The sequence below is a fragment of the Anopheles gambiae genome, chromosome 2 (genome assembly GCF_943734735.2).
Source record: "Anopheles gambiae chromosome 2, idAnoGambNW_F1_1, whole genome shotgun sequence".
In the NCBI taxonomy this organism is placed as follows: domain Eukaryota; kingdom Metazoa; phylum Arthropoda; class Insecta; order Diptera; family Culicidae; genus Anopheles; species Anopheles gambiae.
Window position 1 is genome coordinate 55,515,572 of NC_064601.1, and position 23,816 is coordinate 55,539,387.

A 23,816-nucleotide genomic window follows, 5' to 3' on the forward strand; every position below is an offset into this window, starting at 1 on the left:
TAATCAAGAACAGCTGTGTATTTCAATAAATCAAGAACAAATAGACAATACTTCTGAAATAAAATATTTAGGGGTTATAATTGACAATAAATTAACGTTTGGGCCCCACATAGATAATGTCATAGCGAAAGTAGCAAAAAAAAGTGGTGTCATTAGCAGGCTTAGCAAAGATTTAAACTTTTTTGGTAAACTGCAACTTTACACATCGCTTATTTCACCACATTTGGATTTTTGTGCTTCTATTCTTTTTCTTGGCAATAAAACACAGATACAAAGATTACAACGTATCCAAAACAAAATTATGAGGGTGATTTTGGGTCTTGGTTCAAGAACTTCTTCTAACGTTATGCTTGACATCCTGCAATGGATGTCAGTAAAACAAAGAATAATATATCAAACAATGATTTTCATACATAAAATATTGAATGGAATGTTACCAAGATATCTCGGGGAACAAATAGTTCTAGGAACGGATGTCCATCGTTACCCTACTCGTAGATCAAATGAACCGAGAACACCAAGCTACCTTTCATTAAAAGCACAGAACTCCTTATACTATAAGGGAATTCGAATGTATAATTCGATGCCAAGAAAAGTTGTTAACGCCACAAGTCTGGGAAATTTCAAAAAGGAATGTGCACTGTATGTGAAGCAGGTTATTTAGTAATGTGGTCGTGAAGTGTTTTAGTATAGTAGTATAGTGTAATGTAGAATGTATACTTCTAGAAGTGCTTGCTTGTTTGTATTGTGTAATAGTATTTAATCATAACCGCATTTATCTACTTGATGATGATGGTGCATTTTTTAATTTGTTTTTGTTTAACAGCTATTATGAAAAAATAAGATAAGTTAGAATAAAATTAAAAAAAAATAATGTGAGTCTTCAAAGATTCGAGACACGCGCGCGTATAGTGGACTTTGGGGTTTAGACCCACTGGTTGTAAGATGATAGGACTTAGCGGCACCTTATCGGATTCATTAGTGGGTCGAAAACATTCAATCATCCACTCGAGTGTTATGTAGAAATATTACTTTCATTTTTATACCTAAATATCTTTAAGATAATTTCGTCCTTCTCGAACCTTTGAAGGGGAAAGTGGAGGGACCATCATCATCATCATCTAATTTCTACAGTTTTCTATTATTTTCTGTCTTTGAAAATAAAAATGATGTTTTTAAATGTAAATTATTAAAATAATAGATTTTTTGTTATTCTTTGCAAAATCATCGCGAGTCGCATTATAGGCTCTCAAGGACCGTAGTTTGGAGACTCCTGCTCTACACCATGCGACGCATTTAATTCATACATTATTTTGCACCGAACAATGAATGAATTTCGTCCCAAATCAACTCCTGTGTGACATGTTAATTGATCTCATCGCCATGTGCTTTGTGGCTTCTAGCATGGGTACCGATTGAATTTCTTACTTCATCCGAAACCAAGCATGGCACGAGTAAGGGACAAATTGAAACAAATATTAGCATAACTCCTTTCACAACCATTCCCATTGAACCGTAACCAAAAATGAAACTTTTGGGTGCGTGGCAGGCAACGTGCAAAGTTTCGATCAGTTTTGCACAAGCAACACTCTTTCCCCCGACGGTAGGTAGATCGACGAAGGGATTAAGATTTTTGTTTGGTTTGCCAAAATGGTTAATCCTATTCCGGATCATTTCATTCGCCATCAAGAGTGAGACAGCCACTGAAAAGGTGTGAAATGGTTTTGACGTTGAAATTCCCCAAATCAATGCACTTTCCGTAACATTCCTCCTGCATTGCTGGTTCTTCCAATCGCCCCTGCCCTGAGGCACGGATTAGGAGTTGATTTTTTTTTGTGATTCCTCTTTCAGTGCCGGATCAATGGAATGAATGAATGTCCACTGCTCTGAAGGGCCATTTTAAACCGCCCTATTTTCCCCCGATACCGGCAAAAGATGAGAGAAACTGTAAAGCCAACAGAAGAAAAAGGATCACAGAAGTTAGGAGGATTATCGGGTGGCAATGTCATGTTAATTAACTCACCTTTGCCGCTACGCTGCATTAGCTACGGATTTTGACTCCCTCACGAACCAACCGTAGATAATCCGTGGCGAATGGCGGGCACAACTCAATTCCTTCGCTATGAAGGATGGCGCACCGCACACATGGGGAGGGTATGCTATGGCCAGTTGGAAAACAATCGTTATAATGTGTGTCCAAGCGAGACGAACAACTCAACAAACCTTTGCTCTGAAAAACCCCCGGCACCGATATGAAACTGAAAGGTGCGAACCACTTCAACACCGCAGCCTCATTGTGGGTAGCACCGGTGGAACGCGGTGGAAATGATGTCGCTTTTCCCTGCCTGGACCGACCGTTCGCGTAAGTGTTGCCGCACTGCTCCTCTGGGCATCGTTTAAGGATAATAAATGTAAAGAAAAAGAAGCACCAACCCAAAACGGACCGATCAATTTGCCGTCGGCCTGTTGCATTCACGATGCGGTTTTCGATGATCGTAAGGACCGCAGCGTGCGCAAGGACGAGAGACTGCCAAGGATCCATTGTGTCCCAGGACAATCTCGTTTGATGTAGGACGGAGACGAGAGACGGCAAATGGACAGCAAGTAAAATAGATGGGTTCAAGCTGCAAAGGACGTGTCGATTATGCTTTCGGTCGATCATTGTCTTGGGTGAAGGTGGCTGGAGCAAGGAAGATAAAAACTAACCAAACGCAGTAAGGAAGAGCCAAAGCAATATATGCGAAACGAAAGCGGCAGCGTCAGACAGTCTGGCATTTGAAATAAATCCTGCCGTTTACCTTTTCGTCTACAAATACGAGAGTCTACAACTGGAAGTGGTAACGTAATCGGCGATGTTTTTCGCTGGAATCCTTGTAATGTTCGCTGGCCAATGAGAGTCACCAGGATGGGGGCTGTACACTGGAGATGGTAACGAAAAGCATTCCCAGTAAATGAATTTTCTTTAAATAAACAGGATTTACACAAGTAGTGCAAAGAGAAAATGGCATGGAATTGCGTGAAGTTTCAACCACTGCTTTAAGGTGCAGCCGTGAATGTTTCGGTTATTTCGGTATCTTTAAAATTCAGCCAAATCCTTTTACGGGCCGGGTTTATGTTTCCAATGCCATACCACCTATTCTTATAAAATTTACTGAACATCTTTTACTATGACATTTCATACCGTCAAACTCTTATAGCTTTGATTATCATAATATGGATGGACGGACGGACTAATCAATATGGTCGAACTCAAGTTACATTTTTTCCAGTATGTAACACTAACACATTATTTCTGCATGACAATGAGCTGAGTATTTGAAAACAAAAACGAGTATGCAAAAAAATCTTATTGCTTTATTTACGAGCACAAAGATTGTCAAAGAGTTGTTTTCGTAAGGAATCAAGAATCATAAGGAATTCCTTGACGTGACATGACTAGTTTGTAAAGCATTCGTTGATAGTTACTAAATGTTCGTGTATGTCGATTATGTTTCAGCCATTAACACTTTTGTACCATCCTCAGAATATCCCTAATATTTTTTTACGGCATGCGTTTTAACTCTTACTTTGTCGTTTTTACTGGTCACACGTTTGCGCACTCTGTTGCTGGTCTTTAAGTGATAATCTTTAAATTTAGTTTTTACTTTTAGGAATTACCAATTTTCATGATTTTGGATGATATAAGTACAGATAAACCACAATATCGCCAATATCTGCATCCGCGGCTCTAGTTCAGTCCTTAAATATTGCCCAAAACCAAAAAAATTGCTGACCGCTGGTCTAAAACCATAAAAATCTAATTAAGTTGAGAAATCTTACTAAATTGATGGTGATGTATGGAATTTTCATATTCAGATAACTTGTGCTGCCTGTAAAAATTAATATGTTTCATCATTAATTTTTCATTAAAAATAAGCTTTTAAGCAAAAGTTTATACCATATTCTGATGATTTTTTTCCAATGCACATCTTGTCTATAAGCTGATGTTTCGCAATCAAACAAATTTCGCAAATCGAATTTTGTTTGTTTGTTTCGCAAATCAAAATATGCTCTGAGCGTACGGCTTAGGTACAGAACACAAGATCCTATGGCTAAGAACACTAAAATATGACCTCTAAGGTGGTAGTTTTGCCCAATTTAATCACAGATCAAACCATAAATTGTTTGGCTTAGAATTTTCGTGTTTTATAACAATTTGTCCAAAATTATGACTGACGATTTATGAAAATTTTCCGCTTTACAGCCCCAAATTGATGTGCAGAAAAATAATGTAACGAATGTCATCAAATTTTTAAGTCTGGCCTAAAAACTGCCCAAGATATTGGCAAATGATTTCATTTCATTTCATTTCATTTCATTTATTAATACAATATCCGCCATCAAGGCTAAATAAGGCAGACTTAAAACTAAATAAACCCTAACAAATAAACAAAATAATTCATGAAAAACTAAGCCTAACTAAACTAGTCTAGACCTAGCAAAAAAATTAGAGAAAAAAAACAAAGGTAGAGCGTAGAGACTATCAAAACTTAATGAAACTTAGAAGAATAATTAAAGAGAATTAGAAGAAAAAATACGGTTACGGAAAGAGTTGAGAGAGGAGTCGAAATCAAAGAGATAGTAAAAGTGGTTAAACAACCTGAAACAGGATAGAATAGGATCATTGAAAGTATAGAGAGTATGACGTGTTTCAATTGACAAAGGATCACGAGGACGAAGGGAACGAGAGGGAACATACAACGAGATGGACGAGAGTAAATCAGGAGCATCAGTATCAGAAAGTAATAAGCCACCAATAAAACATGCCTGAGACACTTGGCGGCGGAAGCTTAAAGAGTGAAGATTGAATAACTGCAATCGCGTTTCATAGGGAGGTAGTGAGGCAGCACCGAACAAACGACGAAAAGCAACCCTGGTAAAAAGGCGCTGAATGCTTTCAATTCTCGAACAGCCATCAATAGTAGGAGGATTCCAGATGATGCTAGCATATTCAAGAAGAGGCCTTACCAGAGCACAATAAAGGTTTCTTAAGAAGCTTTGATCTCTAAAAATAGAGGTAAAACGTAAAATAAACCCAAGAGTTCGATTAGCTTTTAGTAGAACCTCATCAAGCTGCAGTTTAAAGTTAAGACGACTGTCGAGTATAATACCAAGGTCACGGATGGACAAAACACGAGAGAGAGACGAGTTAGAGAGAGTATAGTTAAATGAAATAGGAGAAAGAGAGTGAGAGAAAGAAATAACAGAACATTTATCAGGGCACAAGCGAAGTAAGTTGGATGAACACCAATGAACAAATGCATTAAGGTAATGCTGAAGACTCATACAATCAGAAGAAGAGGACACAGGTAAAAAGATTTTGATATCATCCGCATAAAGGAGATGACCATCAGGAGGTAAAACATTACAGACATCATTGATGAACAAAGAAAACAGAAGTGGACTTAGCACACAACCCTGAGGGACACCTCAACATTTCGAAAACGTTGAGTGTATCATCAATTTTTTTAGCAACTCTATGGGATTTTGAATTGGATCTGAGATCTGCGTTTTATCTATGAAATCATTTGTTTTATGCGTCTGTAAAACATTCATCTGATCGACTCGTTTCCCATTTCTAATACAATAAAATAAATTGCAATAATTTCTCGGTATATTCGTTAAAAAAAATTGCCCAGCATGACTTTAAGTACCATGTCAACGGTGAACCACATCAAAGACGCACGGCCAGCGGCAGGCAATGCTTGTTATCTACGGCTAATCGGCATGCAGCAAACAAACAGCTCCCAGCACAAAAGGTAACACCCTCAACCTGAACAACGCTAGAACCGTTCGCTGGGCTCATGACCATACTGGAAAAGTTATGAAGATGTTGCCCATAAACAACACTTCAGCAAAGTCAACCCGAAACCAGTGCTCACGGGCCGTGCCGTCTGCCAAAAAGGCGGTTCCAATGGGCTGGTTTGTGTGTTTCTTTGTCGAAACCCAGTTTTCCCTACACCCCATAATGACGTTGCCTTTTTGGGAAACGATCTTTTGTATCGTGTGTGTGTGTGTGTGTGTGTGTGTGTGTGTGTGTGTGTGTGTGTGTGTGTGTGTGTGACGAAAACTGCAGTACAACAAACGAAAGCTGCCGACAGACCGGCCAAATGCACCGAAAAGTGTAATGTTGGGTTTGCAAAACGATCTAGTTTTTGAAGCGCTTCTGTTCAGCTCCAGTGACAGCTTTGCCGAAAAAAGGGCGAAGGGCGGCAAATGGCAGTGGCACAAAGCGGTACCACAACAACAAAAGTTGAGAACAATTCAATAAGACTGTCGGTCGAAAGTCACACAAAATGTGAGCGAAATATAGGCGCAGAAAGGTACTCCTCCCAGCAAAACCGGCTTATCAAAGGTAAAAGGGACGTACGTGAACCGCCGAATTGTGTGTGAGTGTGTGTGTGTCTTTATGTAGCCTGAATGTGTTGAAATTGAATTGTCATAGCTACTGTTATCTCTTCACAAATTTTCCCAATTCTGTTGCAAAAGCCATACGACGAACGATCTTCAATCCAGAACAGTGGATTCAAGTGTGTTGAACAAACGCGTAAATACAAAAGTGGGCCGGAAGGATCTCAATAGACACCGCCCTCAGCAACTCTACTATTGAATCCATTCTATTGGGTCCTAGAGTATTTTAGATACCCTTATGAAAGATCCAGTGACAATCCAGCTGCTCTACACTGCTTCATCATCTATCCTCCTTGAATTCGTCACCTCTTTCGAACCATTTAGGAAATTACAATAAAGATTATTTTTGAGGATGATCGATGGCCACTATGGCTCGGTCACGTTTAATCACCAACTACGATAATTCTGTAAATTAAACCGCGAGGTTTATTTATGTTATTCAAGCAGGACCATTATTGGTAATCCCCCTTCAACTCTTTCCTTTTTTCAATCATGGCAAACCGATCAATCATCGGATATGTATAATCCCATCATATCGCTGCGGTTTAAAATGATACCAAGTGAAGTAGTCCACGCAGTCGCACGCGTGCTGTAAACTCACATTTGTAATCGTGTCATGTTTGGCGATTGCAAGGATCGATCATCTCCCATTTGTCCATCATCGTTAATGTCGATCTCTACAATGCTAAATTAAAAAAATCTTGATGAAACACGACACCTTGGTATGAGTTAAGGATAATTATTTTATTGTGTATTCAAAAGTATTGACTGGCAGACGAAGGCGCGAGACCGTGAGCGGTTTCGGACACTCCTGAGGCAGGCCAAGACCGCAAAGCGGTTGTAGCGCCGGATAAGTAAGTAAGTAATTCAAGAAGACCATATAAGGACGATATAATTTAGACAAATCTGTGACTAAAAATAAGTATTGCAAAAAAACTTTTTACTCTTCGGAGTAGCAAACTGCCATTATTTTGGAAAATTTGGGTGTACGCAGCCTATCGGACAGTCCGGATGGGAATCGAAAAGAGACTGGGACACCTCCATTCAGACGGCCAGTGGAGAATTCAACGGTAACCGGAGTGAGCGGCACCGGGGCCCCGTCAATTTTGGGGTTCCGTGAATGATAAGTCATGCACATACAGCAATGCGTACAGCAGTCTCATCGAGGGCCTCCGTACGCGGTAGGGGCCACATCATTCATAGGGGTATATGGTATCTACATGCTTATTGCTGTCTAAAATTAGTGTACAACTCCAAACTTGCCAACGGTGAGAGATAATGTCCTAAACATTCCATTACATAAACTCTTCTAATGACTGATCGAAATCCAACTATTATTAAACCACAATACGTTTAACATCCATCTTCAGACCACCATTACTTAATGGCTCGATGGATGTGTAGCAGCACATCCGTTTTGTGGTGAATAATGTATGAGAGACTCGCCGCATTCAGCAACCCGTGTAGGCAACAACATTTGCAATCAAAATCACCAACTCTCTCACCAACGGGTGGCGTACTGTGGCCGTGGTGCTGCCACCGCTCTGTACCGCAAAAACCGTTCGGCGTTTAACTCCTGTGGCGACCCTGCTGCTTCGGTCCTGCTGTGATTTCCTTTCATTAGAAGCTCTCCCTTGAAGAATTGCTACATTATTATGTGGGTCGCAGTGTGAACGAACCAAACTTATGTGTGTATGTTGTGATAGCTTTGCGTATGTGATGCTCACTTCCGGTCAAGAAATTGTCAGACGCAAACGGTAATTTGTAGACATAATTTCCATCCATTCATACAAACACTCGGTGTATGAACGGGAGGTATTGTTGCCCTTTTCTCGGCTTATTTCTCACACCCTTCCCACAGCACCACCGACCCCCCCCCCCCCCACCCCTTCTGGGACAAATTGAGGGTTTCCTAGTCAGTGACGTAAGCATATGGTGCAGCGGCTGCATTCCTGGACCATTACTGGTTCACAGTCCTACGGAGAGCCGAAACAAATGGACTTCCGCAACAAGGAAATCAATTTGCACGATGGGCGGTGGCATTTGCGGTTCGTAAACAATTTCAATAATTGCACAAGGATGGGAACTGATTTCTTATGCTGCGTTATGTTGGCAGACCTTGAAAGGCTTTTATCCACTTTGAAGCATTATGAAGGAAATCAACAATCTGTACATTATAGCTCTACTCCACCCGAAGGTGTGGGAAAAGTTTGTTTTAAGTTGGTTAGCCGCCCCGCAGGATACTTCGTTTAAACGTTGCAACAGGTACTTACAACTGCTCCAATAGAGATGTTTTTTTTTTGTTACCCTCATCGGGAAACTTTCTTTGCGGGCCCGGTTTGCAAAGATGATGAGTAAGTAAATAAATAGCAAAGGAGCTTCGAGCAAAACGACCACCACCATCTCGTCAACAGAAAGAGAGCGAATGTGCAGCAACGCAGACATTCTGTACATGATCTCGCTGCTGCTCAAGAACGGTTGACAGGGATTAGACAGCAAACCAGCGCCAGATCGGCCTACTTGAATGCTTACCCTCAAAGGTTCTTTAGTGAGCGAAGCAGCACTAAACCTCAAATCCGACATCTGACATCTCCAACATCAACAGCCCTGTGGGCAGCGTGTTGGGCATCGTCAACATCCAACCATCCAGACATGCCAGTGTGCCGTGTTAAGTGGAAAAGCGAAAGTGAACTGAGCTGATGAGCGCACTTTGTCCGTGAGCTACCCGTGGGCTTCAGTGCGCAATCGCGAAAAATGGACAGCCCGAACAGGAACTGTTCTCGTACCGCAGCCCCAAACGTGAGCCGTAGCTTTTGCCGGGGGAGAGCGACGTCGCTGTTCACGAACCACATTTTCACCGTGACGTTGGGAATCCTTTAGGTTGGGGCTGTCGTCGTCGGGACGTCGGGTTTCAGTAGTCCAGCTGCGTTTGTGACTCGCGCTAACGCTCTGTCCGTGTCCGGGCCGGTCACTGAGCGGTGGACAATCTTCAGCGGCAGGCGCCAGTGGGTGTGAAGTGTGCAGGCGCACGTACGAAGTGTGTGTATGCCTTCGTGACCATTAAAGCGGGAGTGTGTGTGTGCGTGTATGTGTGTGGGTGCACGTGTGTATGTGCATCCCTTTGGAAGATAAATAACAGGGGCAGTGAAAGAAAACGAAGCCACCGCCACATCTACTGGAGCCACGGGTTAAAGGTAAAGGTAAAATTGGTGTGTAGGTGCGAATTGTGCTCTCTTGATACTACATGTTTTACAATTGCGGATACTGCCTTGAGTGTATGTGTGTGTGTGAGTGTGTACGGTTGTGAGTAAGTGTGGGTGTGGGAAATTGTGCAGAAAAACCATTGGATATATTGTAACAGCGACTGAAAACTGAATGATTTCATCAGAAAAGTTTGATAGCTAACATATTGAGGTTTGTGTAATGCAATAGTGTTCGCATCATCTAGTTTGTCTCTAGTTGTACCAGAACAAAAAAACCCTTTCAATATGAACTAAAAAGTAAGAAGTCGTTCCGTCTGGTGTATGTGCTTAATGTGTATCTCTATCAAAGAAAAAAGTGATTAGCTGTATAGTCGCTCTAAAATAGCTTTGCTAAGCAGCTTTCATTGTTCATCGTACTGGTACGCATCGTCGAGTCTACACAGATAGTTCGAATCGAATATCTGCACTATTGAAGTGGTTCATCTTTTGCCATTCCCTTACATCATACGGCAAAGAGTACGAGCAATGGTTTCTCTCCTTGATGAGGTCATACGGGCCGGTTAGAATGGTTCTCGAAGACAAGAATTTTGTAGTTGGCCTCTTTTTTGCCTGCGCCCCATTCAGAACTGGGTATCCAAAATAGAAAATCAATGAATTTTCGTGCATGTGGTATAGTATCCGACGGACATGTCCGGACCGAACTCGCGATGAGCTCCCTGTGCAATAAGAACGGCTGGAAGCCGAAACATGGGTAAGCATTCTGGTTAAGAATGTTTTCCATTCCCTGCCTGTTGTAGCACAGATATTTTGTGCGTGTTTTTGTCATCCTGAAAGGACGAAGAGTAAGAGCATTTAGTATAAGTGTGTATGTGTGTGTGTGTTTTGGGGGTTTTTTCTTCGAACTTTACACCCGTAACTCAGCGTGAGCGTCATGGTGAGAGACGGAACTGTGGTTATTACGTGATGGTTTCGTAGTGAGTGCCGCATCTCATTCCGGATTTAGAAATAGAACCACCCAAACGTAGAATTGGCAGGATCGGAGACCAAACGGTGGGACGCCAGGGTCGGTAAAGATCGTTTGTTTTTGCTGCCAGCCGGGACGAATACTTAAACAGGGTGTACTTTTCAATGGAGATGATCGGAACCCGAAACCGTCACGAACCCGGAATGTGATGCAAAAAAAGCGAACCCGCCCCCCCCCCCCTCCCCCTCAAGTGAATAGCGAAATAATGTAGCACTGCTAAGTGAGTGTACATGCCGAAATCTGCCTCACTGCGGATTTCGACGCTTTTCCCAGACTGCGAGTACGATTGGTATGGCCTGCGTCACGCGTTTGTAACGATTTTTCGCACACACTCTGCGAGGCACATTATCGAACCACATGGAACCACGAACTGAGGATGGTAAAGAACTTCGTTATCAGTGTTGAGGCACATGGCTTGCTGAAAATCATCACGATTGTCATGGTTATTTAATCGACTGTCAATTATTACACTCCGGCGTCGCGCCCTACCAAAGCAGGCGATGCAGATGTTGTGTCACGTTGCAAAGAAGCTTTAACCATTGCTCAGGGCAAGCACCATCGTGAGCCGTTAGAAGCTAAAGCTTTCTGGGTTGGTTGGCAAATGCATACAACAGCTCGGTCTGTCGTTGAAATGGAAATGTTTTTGTCGTATCATTATGATGAGTCATACTGTTCGATCGAAAATATTGCGATTAAAGTAATGGTAATAATTCTACCGGAAACCTCCCCATAGAAAGTGACACAGAGAGGCGAACCGTACCGAACCATCAATTGAAGTAGATAGAAAACAGAACCAAATCGATAACGTCGCCCTACCGGAGGTGTCAATGAGAAGCGGGACAGCGAAAAGGGCCGTCATTGACATGACCAGTTGCACCGCGCCATACAGCTATATAATATTGGCCAGCGCTTTTGAAAGTGCCATTGCCCTTCTTGCTCTCTCTCCCTCTCTCCTTCTTTCTCTCTCTCTCACTCTCTCCTTCTCCCTGTCCTTCTATCATTCTTTCTCTCTTATAGCCCTCCTTCCAAAAGCTCGCTTCATGAACGTTTGAACAGGACTTGGTGGATCGTCTGGCTCCAAGTAATAAAACACCTTAACGAGCAGGATACTGCTCCAATTTAGTCCAATGCAGCGCCGTGAGTTGGAAGGCATCGGTGTTCAGCGGATGGACCAGTGGACCGTTTTTTTTTCCTACTTAGCATCATCCCAACTATCGATTGATGCTTGTAGCACCAGCGAACGGAAGTTGCCCTTACGGATACAATAATTATGTGTGTTTGTGTGCTTTTGCCGACATTGCGGCAACATCGATAATGTGAGCTTCTTTCGGCAATCCTTATGTGTTTCGCTAGTATTTATAATGCGAGTGGACCGTGTTCCACAGACGCAGAGGTACACACACTCAAAATAGATTGCCCTGGATGGAAAGACTATATATGTATACCGTACTATAAACACTTGACTATTTGCGGTATTGCAACAAATAGACAGTCTCTGTATTTTTATAAATAATTGGGCTCTTATTTCAAGAAAGCCTTAATGGTCATCAATCTGCCAGTCTTTTTGTTTTGTTTGTATAATGCTTTATAGCTATTTCACTGTACAAACTATGCAATACCTTCGTGGTTCTGCTATCACTTATAAAAAAGAATATTTAATTGTGTCTTTAAATTTGGAAGGTCCTCTTTATATGCTACGTTACCAACAGTGGTACTGAATATGTTCTTATGTTTGGCTGAAGCATAAATACAGTTACATAATTGTAGTGTACCAACGGAGGCAACACACTGGATTGGATGGATTAGTATGAGTTGTTCGTTGGTGAACTGCTTACACGGGTGTTGGAAAACAAAGGGACAACAATAAAGGCAGCCACAAGCTTGTGGTTGATACGTATGCATAATTGTGGTTATGGTGGTCGTTTAAGCTTCCAGAACCCTGCGTATCGATCGATCATCAACGTCTCCAATAGTCGTGGTACCGTCTGCATTTAACTTGTACAGAACATTTACTTGTTTGTGTTTCTTTTTGTGGTTCTAGAACCTATTTGTATAAAAATGCATTTTATGCATCAAAGAGGTGATAGTCATGATAGTGAAAAACAACGCATCGTGACCAACATAGCGTGATTGTATAGAAAAGGGAACAACAGCTTCTGTCTCCTTGCTTGCCGCTGGTTGGTTGGGTTATGTCCCGCGAAAATTGAATTCCATAAGCTCAGTGCAATCCGTCACAGTGGAAATCGCTTCGCTGATCCGGCTAACCGGGCCGTTTGACTTGCACTTCTTGTTGCACACCATTCCAGTTTGTTAGGACAATATGTTTATTCATAGCGCACGCTTCACTCTAATCAAGTTAAACCTCAGCACAATGAAGGGGCTTGCCGTTTTAAGCGGCAACACAGGATCAGAAAATCCCGTCCAGCAAATTAGAGACCAATCCAAGCAGATACATTTATTTTCTCGGGTCACCGCTGCCGTTTACTGTTTGCGTATGCTGTGTTAACTCTCAAGTCAAACAGCACGTAAGCACAAATTTCATTACTTAAGCTAGGTGTGGGTTTGATGCATCTATAGTGAGCCAACATAAGAGACGAAGCAATTCCAGTAGAACGTTGCTACACAGCACAAAACAAAACCTCAAATACTCATTGAAAATGCAAATTGAAGGAAAAGGAACAACATAATGTACACATCCTTCCACGCTGAATACGCACCCACTACGTTCGTTGCGCCCACCACCCTGCGAGTCGCAAATTACGCTCGGGCGGCATTTGTGCGCCAAATGGTGAAAATGGACAGCAAACGAACAGTCAGCAAGTGTTTATAACAAACTTTTTCTTTCTTTCATGCCTTTCAATAACCTCATCCGGCCTATTATCTTTCCCGTGCCGTTGTAGAAAGAGTCGATTTTCTTTTCTGAAACGGAAATAGCAACGATGCGTATACGCAAAAAGACGATAGAAATGCGCTGTCCGATACTGGACGGAAAGTGCCACGCGAACGACATATAAATGGTCGTTTGGAGTGGCAGAGCGAACGAAAATAGAAAATAAAATATTCTCCGTGCCAGTTTTCATGATTCAGTGGCACGTCCAGTAATAATTCAAATAATTCTGTATTCAGCCGGTGCGTGGCCCTCGGATGATGTGGTACGCGTCCCTGTCGCCCATGGCTAACAACGAACGAAATGAAGCAATTATTATACCTACACGGTGTCTAGCTCTTGAAAGACAGTCTAAGTGACGATAACTTGAGCCAAGGATGTGGCACGAACGATAACCGATGCTCAAGTAAGCGATCGCAAGTGTAAAGTGTGGCCTGTCGGTCCAGCACGAACCCTTTGAGCTTTAAATTTATTATTCATCACAGAGTAATTGAAATGTACGTGTAATGAGTGGCACTAATCCAGGGTCATTCTGGTGGCTTCATCCAGGTGCATCCATGTTGTTCGCAGGTTAGGTAACAAACCATGCAAAATGGTCGAGTACGATAACACCTATCTGTGTTTATTGTTTTCTACAGTTTTAGATATATCTTTGTTTCTTTAACGTATTGAAAACGACGACAAAAGGTAGATCTAAAGCAAAAGATGCTTTATCAAACCGAGTTCAAGCTACTATCAACGCGTTAAAACCGGACTGACACTAACTCGAACGAAAATGTGACTTTTACCATAGAGTTCAAGTCAGTACGTTTTGAAATATATTTCCGATGTTTTAGAATTATTCTAAGAAGTCATGATTATTTCTATTTTTTTATAATGAATTGATAAATATTCTTATCACAACGGGTGAACGAGATGATAATTTGTGTTTTTTTATGGGTATTGTGTCAATTGGCCTTATTCGCCTCTCATAATGCTAATGGCTGGTGCAGTAACAGGCCTTCGATCTTTAACAAACAAGATGTTATGTTTAGTTAAGCAATGTTTAGGTTTGTTTGTTTTGAACATTGTTTACTGAACGTGAGGCGTTGTCTGTGAACTATTTTGCCTTGTTTTCTTCTGTGTATTTCTATGCCCCACGAATACTGTGGCCGTAGGCACCATTTCAGGCAGATGTATCATGCCTTACGCCATGTGCTACATACTAATGCGTGTTAGTACGCTAAATAGAATGATTTAATAAAATGTGAAACAGACCATAAAATAAACACAAACGATAACTACACTTACAAAAAGATAATATACAAATTAAGCTATCAAATGTATACTGAACATTATCGATCGCATACACATTTCTACAACAAGTAAATCAATAAAATCATACCACCTATATTCGCTTTGAATGGAGCTCGATGATCAATGAACAATACTGCAAACAACGAAAAGAAATTGATGCTGGGATTACAATCATACGGCCACTAGAGGACTTCTTCAATCGTATAAATCCCCACGCTACGTCTAGTATTCTAGATCGAATTCCTTTCAATTCCTTATCCTCGTCCTACAATCATCATTTGCTAGACCAACTTTACTGACAATCTCAAGCCCAGCCCCACAGCGGATACGACATTAGACAGAACAGACAGTAGACAGAAAAAAAGACGAACATTAACTGGAACTGGGGTAGCGGCTGCTGCTCGCTAAACTATCCTTGGGGAGAGGTTTGAGCGTTTATTCAACGGTTTAATGAAATCAACTCGAGTACCCAGCCGTCCTCCAGCCGTTGCGTTGTGATAAACGAGCGAGCGAACGGAACGAACGAAATGAACACAACGGACGAAATGGATGGAATTGATTGCAGAAGCTCTTTGCAAATGCTTCTCTTCGCAGGCACGCGTTTTCCTTTTCACGCCTTTTTATCACCATGGGAAGGCGAACAGAATTGTGAAGGTGCCACTTGGTTTGACAGTGATAGCGCCGCACAGTTTTTCCACTCTCATAATCACGATCCACCAGTGGGTTTATGATTGAAAAGCTCGGCGCTTATGTTGGAACGATTCCACTAGATGTCATATTAATGTGTGTTCTATGGTTATCATTTCTTTGACACCGTCTTTTTTCATTTTTATTTGCCTTTCCAATCATCATCCAATTTATCGACAAGCAGATAGGCTAAATAGACAGCGCAGCATTATCAGTAGCATCATCACGTTCCCGCACACCGTCAGCTAACCATCCAAGATTTACGATGACCATCGGTATGGCAGGACGCCGGCATTCCCGGCGAGGTCGCTACTGGCACATGGGCATCGTATTCCTGGTGTATACCAGCTTCCACGCGTACTCGGCCTCGATCGGCGGTGGAAGTGAAGAGAGAGGCGGAGTCGACCTGGGCGAGCTGTCCAACGTTACACCCAATCCGGCCTTCTACGCTACCTCCGCCTCGTCCTCGGGCGAAACGTCCGGGGAAAGTGACACGGCCGGACCGGAAGACGCTGAGCCAACGGAGGAAACGAAACCGGCACCGGGTCGGGCACATCACACGCATCCAACGTGGAGACCGAAGCGCGAAAACTGCACCCCGCCCGCGATCGAGCAGTTCCCGCAGCCACTGATGGGGCCGAACGTGCGAAAACACGGCGGTCTGATCATACACGTGTTGGTGGCCATTTTCACCTTCCTTGGACTGGCCATTGTCTGCGATGATTACTTTGTGTCGAGCTTAGATCGAATTTGCGAAGGTAAACGCTTTAGTAAGCGCGGGTTACTGACGATCTCTTGGACTAATGGAACCTGTTCTGGTCTGTTTTCATTTTTCAGAACTCAAACTCTCTCCCGATGTGGCCGGTGCAACATTCATGGCCGCTGGAAGCTCTGCCCCCGAGCTAGCCACCGTTGTGATTGGGGTATTTTTCGCCAAAGACGACATCGGCATCAGTGGCGTGATTGGATCCGCCGTATTCAACATCATGTTTGTGATATCTGTATGCGCTCTTTGCTCTGGAACAGTGCTCCAGCTGAATTGGTGGCCATTGGTACGAGACTGTACTTTCTACACCATCTCCATACTGGTGATGTTGATAGTCATTTTCAACGACGTGATCTCGTGGGTGGAATCACTTATCATGCTGCTCTTCTATGTCGTGTACTGTGTCGCACTGCACTTTAACACTCCGCTCGAGAAATGGGCCCACACCTGGAACCTGCCCATAAAGCTGCCCACAAAGGAGGAACAATCGGCACTGGTTACCTATAAGAACCTGCCGGAAACGACCTACACCCAGGGACAACAGCCGGGCCAGGATGTGCAGCAACAGCAACCACCAGCCGATCAGCCCCCAGCAGTCGATCAGGGCTACGCAGCGTATATGGATCCGAACTCAAGCTGGGATCCAAATGCCGCCTGGGGCGAACCAACGCCTGCAGTAACTAACACGGCTGCTGCGAACGTAAACGATGCGTGGAATACTGGCGCTGGCCAGCAAAACTACGCCTACGAAGATCAGTACGGCCAGGAGACCCAGAAGCCGCCACAACAGCAACAGCAGGTTGTTGAACAGACGACCGTAGTGGCGGCGCCCGCAGCAGGCGAGGATTACTACAAACCAAAGGAACCGCGCCCGCAGGATTCGCACAATCCGCTCGAGAAACCCGTCGACGGCGGCATGCTGGCGCAAGTGTCCTGGGCGATCGTCTACCCAATCCATTACACCGCTCGGCTGACCATGCCGGATTGCAAAACGGAGAAGTATAAAAACTGGTATCCCTTCACCTTCCTCATCTCGATGATTTGGATCTCGTTCTACTCGTACTTCATGGTGTGGATGATAACGATCATCGGTTCGACCCTCGGCATCCCTGATACCGTCATGGGACTAACGTTTGTGGCAGCGGGTGTATCCGTCCCGGACGCACTTAGTTCCATTGCGGTGATCAAGGAGGGATACGGCGACATGGCCGTCTCCAACGCCGTTGGGTCGAACGTGTTCGACATTCTCATCTGTCTCGGACTGCCGTGGTTCATCCAGACTGCAATCATCAAGCCTGGCTCGCACGTGAACGTCATCTCGAAGGGGCTCACCTACTCGACGCTTTCGCTGCTCTCGACGGTACTGTTCTTGCTGTTTGCGACACACCTGAATGGATGGAAACTGGATAAGCGCCTCGGCATCGTGCTGATGTTCTGGTACCTGCTCTTTATCACGGTCGCTTCCCTGTATGAGCTGAACTTCTTTGGTCAGCTCAACCCTCCCGAGTGTCCGAGTAAGTATCTTACGCTTGCTCTCCGTAGGAGATCTGCCCCTAATCTACCGCCTTTGTCTACTTTCAGGCATGTACTAAAGCGATTACCAGCACTATCTATACTAAAAAAAGTCGCAAAAGGAACCCTTTATCTTCCGCTCGTGTATTTCTTCCGCCAAATTGCAGCAAAAACATACATCGCAGCGAAAGAACCACGGCAGCGAACTATCCATTTTCCATTAACCCCTTCATAGTTAGCTAAGCACCAATCTTCCATTATTTCGCTTTAGTACGATCGTTGTTAGTCGTGTATACAACCATTTTTGTTACGTTACGCTTCATCATGCAAGCAATTGCAGCTGTAATCTATGTCTTCGATTTAATCTTAACACAACTGATCACTCTTGTTTATAATTGCTGTATAACAGCGATATGACGAGCAAAAGATACTACCATGAGTATCGTTGTACCAACCCAGATATCGTCATTAAAAAACAACCCTAGATTTCAAAATCGGTATTGCTTTCCTATTGGTTAACAGTTTGCTGATTATAGTTAACTGGCAGTGCAAGAGCAGCAGTGCATTAGTTTTATGTAAATTAACATCTAGTTCCGTATTAGATTAATTTTATCATTTCTCTCAGCACATCGATAATGTAGCGAATGTTGCACCAACGCGTAGTGAATAAGTGTTGGCCCTTAGTTTGCTATTACTTTCGATCCATCCTTTACATAAACCGAAAACAGACACGAGCGGGTTGTTTTGCATACAATGATATTGGCAAAAAAGGATTTTTTGTTATTGCTCAGTTTGAACTCATTTGAAGGCGATTCAAGCTGTCAAGGACCAAAGCATAAAACGACAAGTATTACAAACACGCGCTGACTCAATGTGCATTTTACTCGAAACTGTAATTGGCAACTCGGTTGTAGCCTTTACTTTTTACGTAGCCCATACCCAAATCCCATCGAGCATTGGTTTACCAGTAACGAAATTGTGCATACGGTCAATTCAAGCAACACTCACACACGCTCACCCATCACCCATTTGAATGATCGGTACTGCACTAACGAATGTAAATTCATCGTTTTGCGCGAAATGTGCGCGAAAGCCGCACCCCCTCCTGGACTGTCGTGTTAGGTGTAAATACACTAATTCTCCCCATTCGCCGCTAACAATGCGAGCAAATGTAAAGAAACAAGAAATAATAAGCATGAAAGGTGTGTGTAAACTTAGAAGGTCTGTCAAGCTCTGTATAAACACAGCCACATAGCAATATAATACCGTGTCGAACCCACTGTTAGCTATGTCTGTTCTCTAAAGTCGTGTCCTCGTTCCTCGTTTTACACAAACCTAACCTGTGTACCATCTATTAACGCATACTGATGATGCTTTCATTGAGCGACGCCTTCGTCATCCTATAGATTATGTGAGATAAACACCCTATTTAACGGTCCTATTCCCTATATAAACGAATAAGTATTAGAGACAATATATACATAATATAAATATACACACACATATATATTTATCACAAACAAATCAACCATCGCCAACGAGGACAAAGAGCAATGCGAAAGCCACCAAGACCAGAGGTACATGACAGACGTGGATCAAACTTGTTGTTGTTCACCATTAGGAGCGTAGCACCTTTTGGGCAAGTTTTATTACGTAGCTTTCTTCGACCATTTCACATCGTGAGTTAGTTCAATTTCTGCTACAAGTAATACGCCTAACTCACACTCACACACAGATACACAAGTGGCCAGATACTCGAATACTCACTGATTTACGTTTAAAGGCCATCATCATCATGAGCAGTATAAATACGTGGACACCGGAAACGTTAATAACATAACAATATTTAGCATACTCGCGGTAACTAACATCAGTAACTGGTAATTACTGCAGTATCGGATCCTTATCTCCTCTACATACTACGTCGTGTACTTCCAGGTTTATAAACCTATTATATTACGCATGAACCAGTCGCATTATTACTTTGCTCGAAACAGTTGGCCAGAGTTTGAAATAATGCTCCTGTGTTTCTGCTTAATATTAAAACTGAAGAGTTTGAAAGTTGTATCCATTACAACGAGCATTAGCCACGGATAATGAGCTATTCGTTTAAATCCATACGAGCAGTATTTAATTAACTCCTGTGTTACGCTATACACTGCAGTATTATGCTGTTTTCCACCATTACAGATAGCTACTAACGCAAAGTAAACTACACCTTGTTATGTTGATTTTTTGACAGTGTTTCAAATCATTTAGTCGCGTTATGATCAATGCTAGAATGTACCTAACAATTGATAATTTTAACACAAAATAAGAAGAAGTCGCGTATAGAATGATTATTGCAAAATGAGTAAGATGTTCCGACGATGCTATGCTACGTTGTATAATTAATGCTATAATTTAAGTCAATCAAGCAGCGATGCTATCCATTCGACCGTCTAATGAGCGTACCTATAAAGAAATTTCGTGTATTTCATCTCAGCTCGTCGATTCAACATTACGCGAAGTGTGGCAAAGAAGTTCAGTATGAAACGGAGTAGACAGATAAATTCACCACCGAAAAGATCTAAAGAACAGGAGAGATACCCAAACTCACCCCGATGTACCACAGAAAAATTTAGGAAAAAGCGAGACAGTGAGAACGAAGCCCATGTAAAGAACAGACAAGGGGAAATGTCCTTTAGCTCCGCCTCTAGCAAACATGTTTGCTTCCGTTTGTTTTGTTCCGTTTTAGTTCATGTCATTGCATTGATCCCTCTGTTTATTCTACACACATATGGCAATTCGTAGCAAACCGTAGATGAACAACGCACCAATGCACGCATATGCAAGCGCATAGGAAAATACGCACGCGGCGTAGATCGTAGACTACCCGTTGGTAGTTCATTCCATGACTTTGCTGCTCGTAGAGCAAACTAGTCTGGAATTAACCCGTACCAACTGGTGCTGGTTAGTCTTCGTTCGGGGCTTGCGAGACTCACGCAACACTTCAGAGATCATCGACATCGTCAACAGTATTGTGTACTCCTTGGCTGCCTTTGGAAAGGATGATTTTGTTGCTGCTGTGCTGTTTCGCACAAAGAGCGTGCTGATGATCGACGCTCGCCAGTGCGCGCACGACAAGGCGCAATCAAATGCAGACAGTGGAGTTACTACCGGTGAAACTCATTACCCTGAAGTGGCCTAACCGGCTGTAATGGGTGTTATACGAGAATGCAACCCACGGATGTACGCCGTTCAGAGGTTATCAATTACCTTTTGTAGTGTTAGCACCGAGCACCATTTGGAGCACCGTAGTAGCATGGTTTAAATGCAGTTTCGAAATTACCCAGTGATAAGGTTGTCCCCAAAAGTGTCAATACAGTGGTAACGCAACACATACTCGAACTGATCGGATTGTACTTTAAACTGCATAGATAGAACGTAGAACAACCAAGAAAAGAAACAAAAACAAAGCACACAAACACACCTACTCTACTCGAATATCAAGCATATATGTTTCAGATCATTCCTGTTCGTCATCAAATCAACCGTTGCTGGAAGGCGAATAAGCTAAGCCAAACCCTTATGCCAGCCGTTTTTCATACCCTACGAAGCATCACCGATTCAGCAGAGGATGATAAGCGTGGCCTTTGGACAGGGAGGACAGGGTGGCAACTCAACCACGCAGCCGGCATACTATCGACTCGTTTTATTGCTGTGGACTTAGATTTTGAAAACCGTTCGAAACAACGAATCTATAGTGTCAATTGAATGTCTCTCGATTGGGAGAAAAGTTTTGCAGCATGTCGCAAAGGAAAATGTCGAAGGAAATTGTGTACATCACAACTGCTGGTTCAATATTAGACTGCATTGGTTTCGCTATCTTTCGAACGTCAACGTCAGGAAGCTATCTGATGATCTATTGCTACGTTATGTGTAATTTAATTTAATTTTCTCCTTCTACCAGTAATTTCCTCCGTAGATACAATTTATTTTCTAACTAAGTTCTAGAAGGGAAGACGCGTTACAATCATTATCTTAGAGGAAGCTAGCTACAACTGTCGTCTACCAATCATTGAACGCAAAGTAGATTTGAGTATGGGTCCGAGGGCAGCTAATTAAAACGCATACAAGAGTGCAAGACAATTTCCGATATTAAAATATCAAATGCACAATAATCAACCAACATCCGTTGCGTTGACTTTCTCTCATAGTGAACCCATGAACCCTTACCTCCTACCCCTTTCACCCAATGTCTAAAGTTTAAGCGTTAATCTATTTCCTTGTGCTGATCTTTAAATTATACAAAAAAAAACAAGGACAATGGGGACAATGCAAACAGTGTCGTACAACAAATAGCAGAAACGGACGTTGAAATCCAGCAAACTATGAACCAGGTTTGCAACCAGTCATCAACAATTATGTAAATCATCTATGTTACTTCAAATCCCTTTTGCTCTCGGATGCTAAATCATCGTTGAATTCTTGATGTCAACAACAAGCAGTTAGAATATGTTCGAATCTTGCGATCACAAACGATAACGGTAACGTTTTTTGTCAGAGCATTCGACGACAAATAGCAGTATGAGACAGGGCAGACAAAAGAAATATTAACTATAAAACCAACACAAATCTAAAACCAAACAAACTGCTCATGCTATGAGATGTTAATTGTTGAAAAAGTTAAATAAAAATGTAATGATAAAACCGAACCTGTCGACATTTGTTTTTTTTTTGTCTTTATTTTCGATTTATTGGGCTTAGTTGTTCTTTGAGTCGCGGACAACGTTATAAGGACTCTCGATTATTATCAAAAATGTATGCATTATTTTATTTCTTTTTTAAAGAAGCTGACTTTCATGTCGATGCCATGGATACATGGATACCAAGACAACTTTTGACAGTGATCTACAATTTTTGCTACTCGCCAAGCTCCAGACACTTTGGTCTTCGGAGCAGCTGTTGGCCACGATTCCACGATCCTTCCACGCCGACCGATCGTATCGTGTGCAAAAGGAACCACTCACCTCGCGACGTATCGGTAGTGCCGCAAGGTAGCATTGTGAGTGGTCTATAGAAACGACGTAACTCGGCAGCTTCCTCCAGATAGTTACTGGCTTCATGCTGATGATGCCAAAATATAGTAGTCCTGGTGCATCACAAATAGCTTGGAACTATGCAATTACTCACTTTACTTCGTCCACGAGTACAAAAATAATTTCTAACCCGTTCAACATGTGTCCCTGTCTGTTTGGTCTGTTGAATTTCAATAATAAACAACAAAGAACAATCCTCATTTGTACGGTAACTCTAGTATGAGTCAATGTATGAGTGAGGATGTAAAATAATATATTTAATAAATATTCCTTCAGATAGTGCGTAATCTGTGTTAAGGATTTACATGGATTTTTGTGTTTAATTGCTATAATTGATCGTTGCCAAAAAGCCGATCGACTGACTATCGTGCACGTTCCATGCCGAGAAAAAGGATTCGCTGTAGTTTTGCTAACCTCTAACAGAGGGCGTAACAAACGCTGAAGAGAATTGTGCCATCTAATTCCCCCTTTCTTATTGAAGTGAGTGACCACGTAGCTCAACTGCCCTGCTGACAAAGCTGCAACGAAATGAACCTCTCGCTACCCCGGAGTCCGCCCGGAGTCGGAGTCGTTCGGAGTCGTCCGGAGTTGACCGGAGTCGTCCGGAGTCGACGACTCCGAACGACTCCGAACGACTCCGAACGACTCCGACTCCGGACGACTCCGGACGACTCCGGACGACTCCGAACGACTCCGAACGACTCCGAACGACTCCAACTCCGGGCGACTCCGGGCGACTCCGGGCGACTCCGGACGACTCCGAATGACTCCGAACGACTCCGAACGACTCCGAACGACTCCGAACGACTCCGAACGACTCCGGACGACTCCGACTCCGGCCGACTCCGGGCGACTCCGGGCGACTCCGTACGACTCCGGACGATTCCGAACGACTCCGGATATTGCAGCG

The 23,816-nt window shown here is 42.9% G+C and overlaps 1 protein-coding gene and 1 long non-coding RNA gene across 4 annotated transcripts; one reads left to right on the forward strand and one right to left on the reverse strand.

The window, feature by feature from the left end:
* Positions 1-1,182: 1,182 nt before the first annotated feature.
* Positions 1,183-3,201, reverse strand: LOC133391714 (uncharacterized). The gene is made up of 2 exons (XR_009765174.1): positions 2,024-3,201; positions 1,183-1,945 (listed from the first exon to the last, which is right to left on the reverse strand). It is a non-coding gene; the product is annotated as an uncharacterized LOC133391714 (long non-coding RNA).
* Positions 3,202-8,775: 5,574 nt separating this feature from the next.
* Positions 8,776-22,522, forward strand: LOC1274664 (probable sodium/potassium/calcium exchanger CG1090). 3 transcript variants are annotated; one of them, XM_061644387.1, is made up of 4 exons: positions 8,776-9,650; positions 15,732-16,305; positions 16,385-17,827; positions 17,895-22,522. In XM_061644387.1, exons 2-4 carry the CDS (start codon positions 15,813-15,815, stop codon positions 17,903-17,905), a joined length of 1,947 nt encoding a protein of 648 aa, XP_061500371.1. In that variant the 5' UTR covers positions 8,776-9,650; positions 15,732-15,812; the 3' UTR covers positions 17,906-22,522. The 3 variants fall into 3 exon arrangements, with proteins under 3 accessions (XP_061500371.1, XP_313818.4, XP_061500372.1); XM_313818.5 differs by having other exon boundaries at positions 8,806-9,644; XM_061644388.1 differs by lacking the exon at positions 8,776-9,650 and adding an exon at positions 9,719-9,864.
* Positions 22,523-23,816: the final 1,294 nt, after the last annotated feature.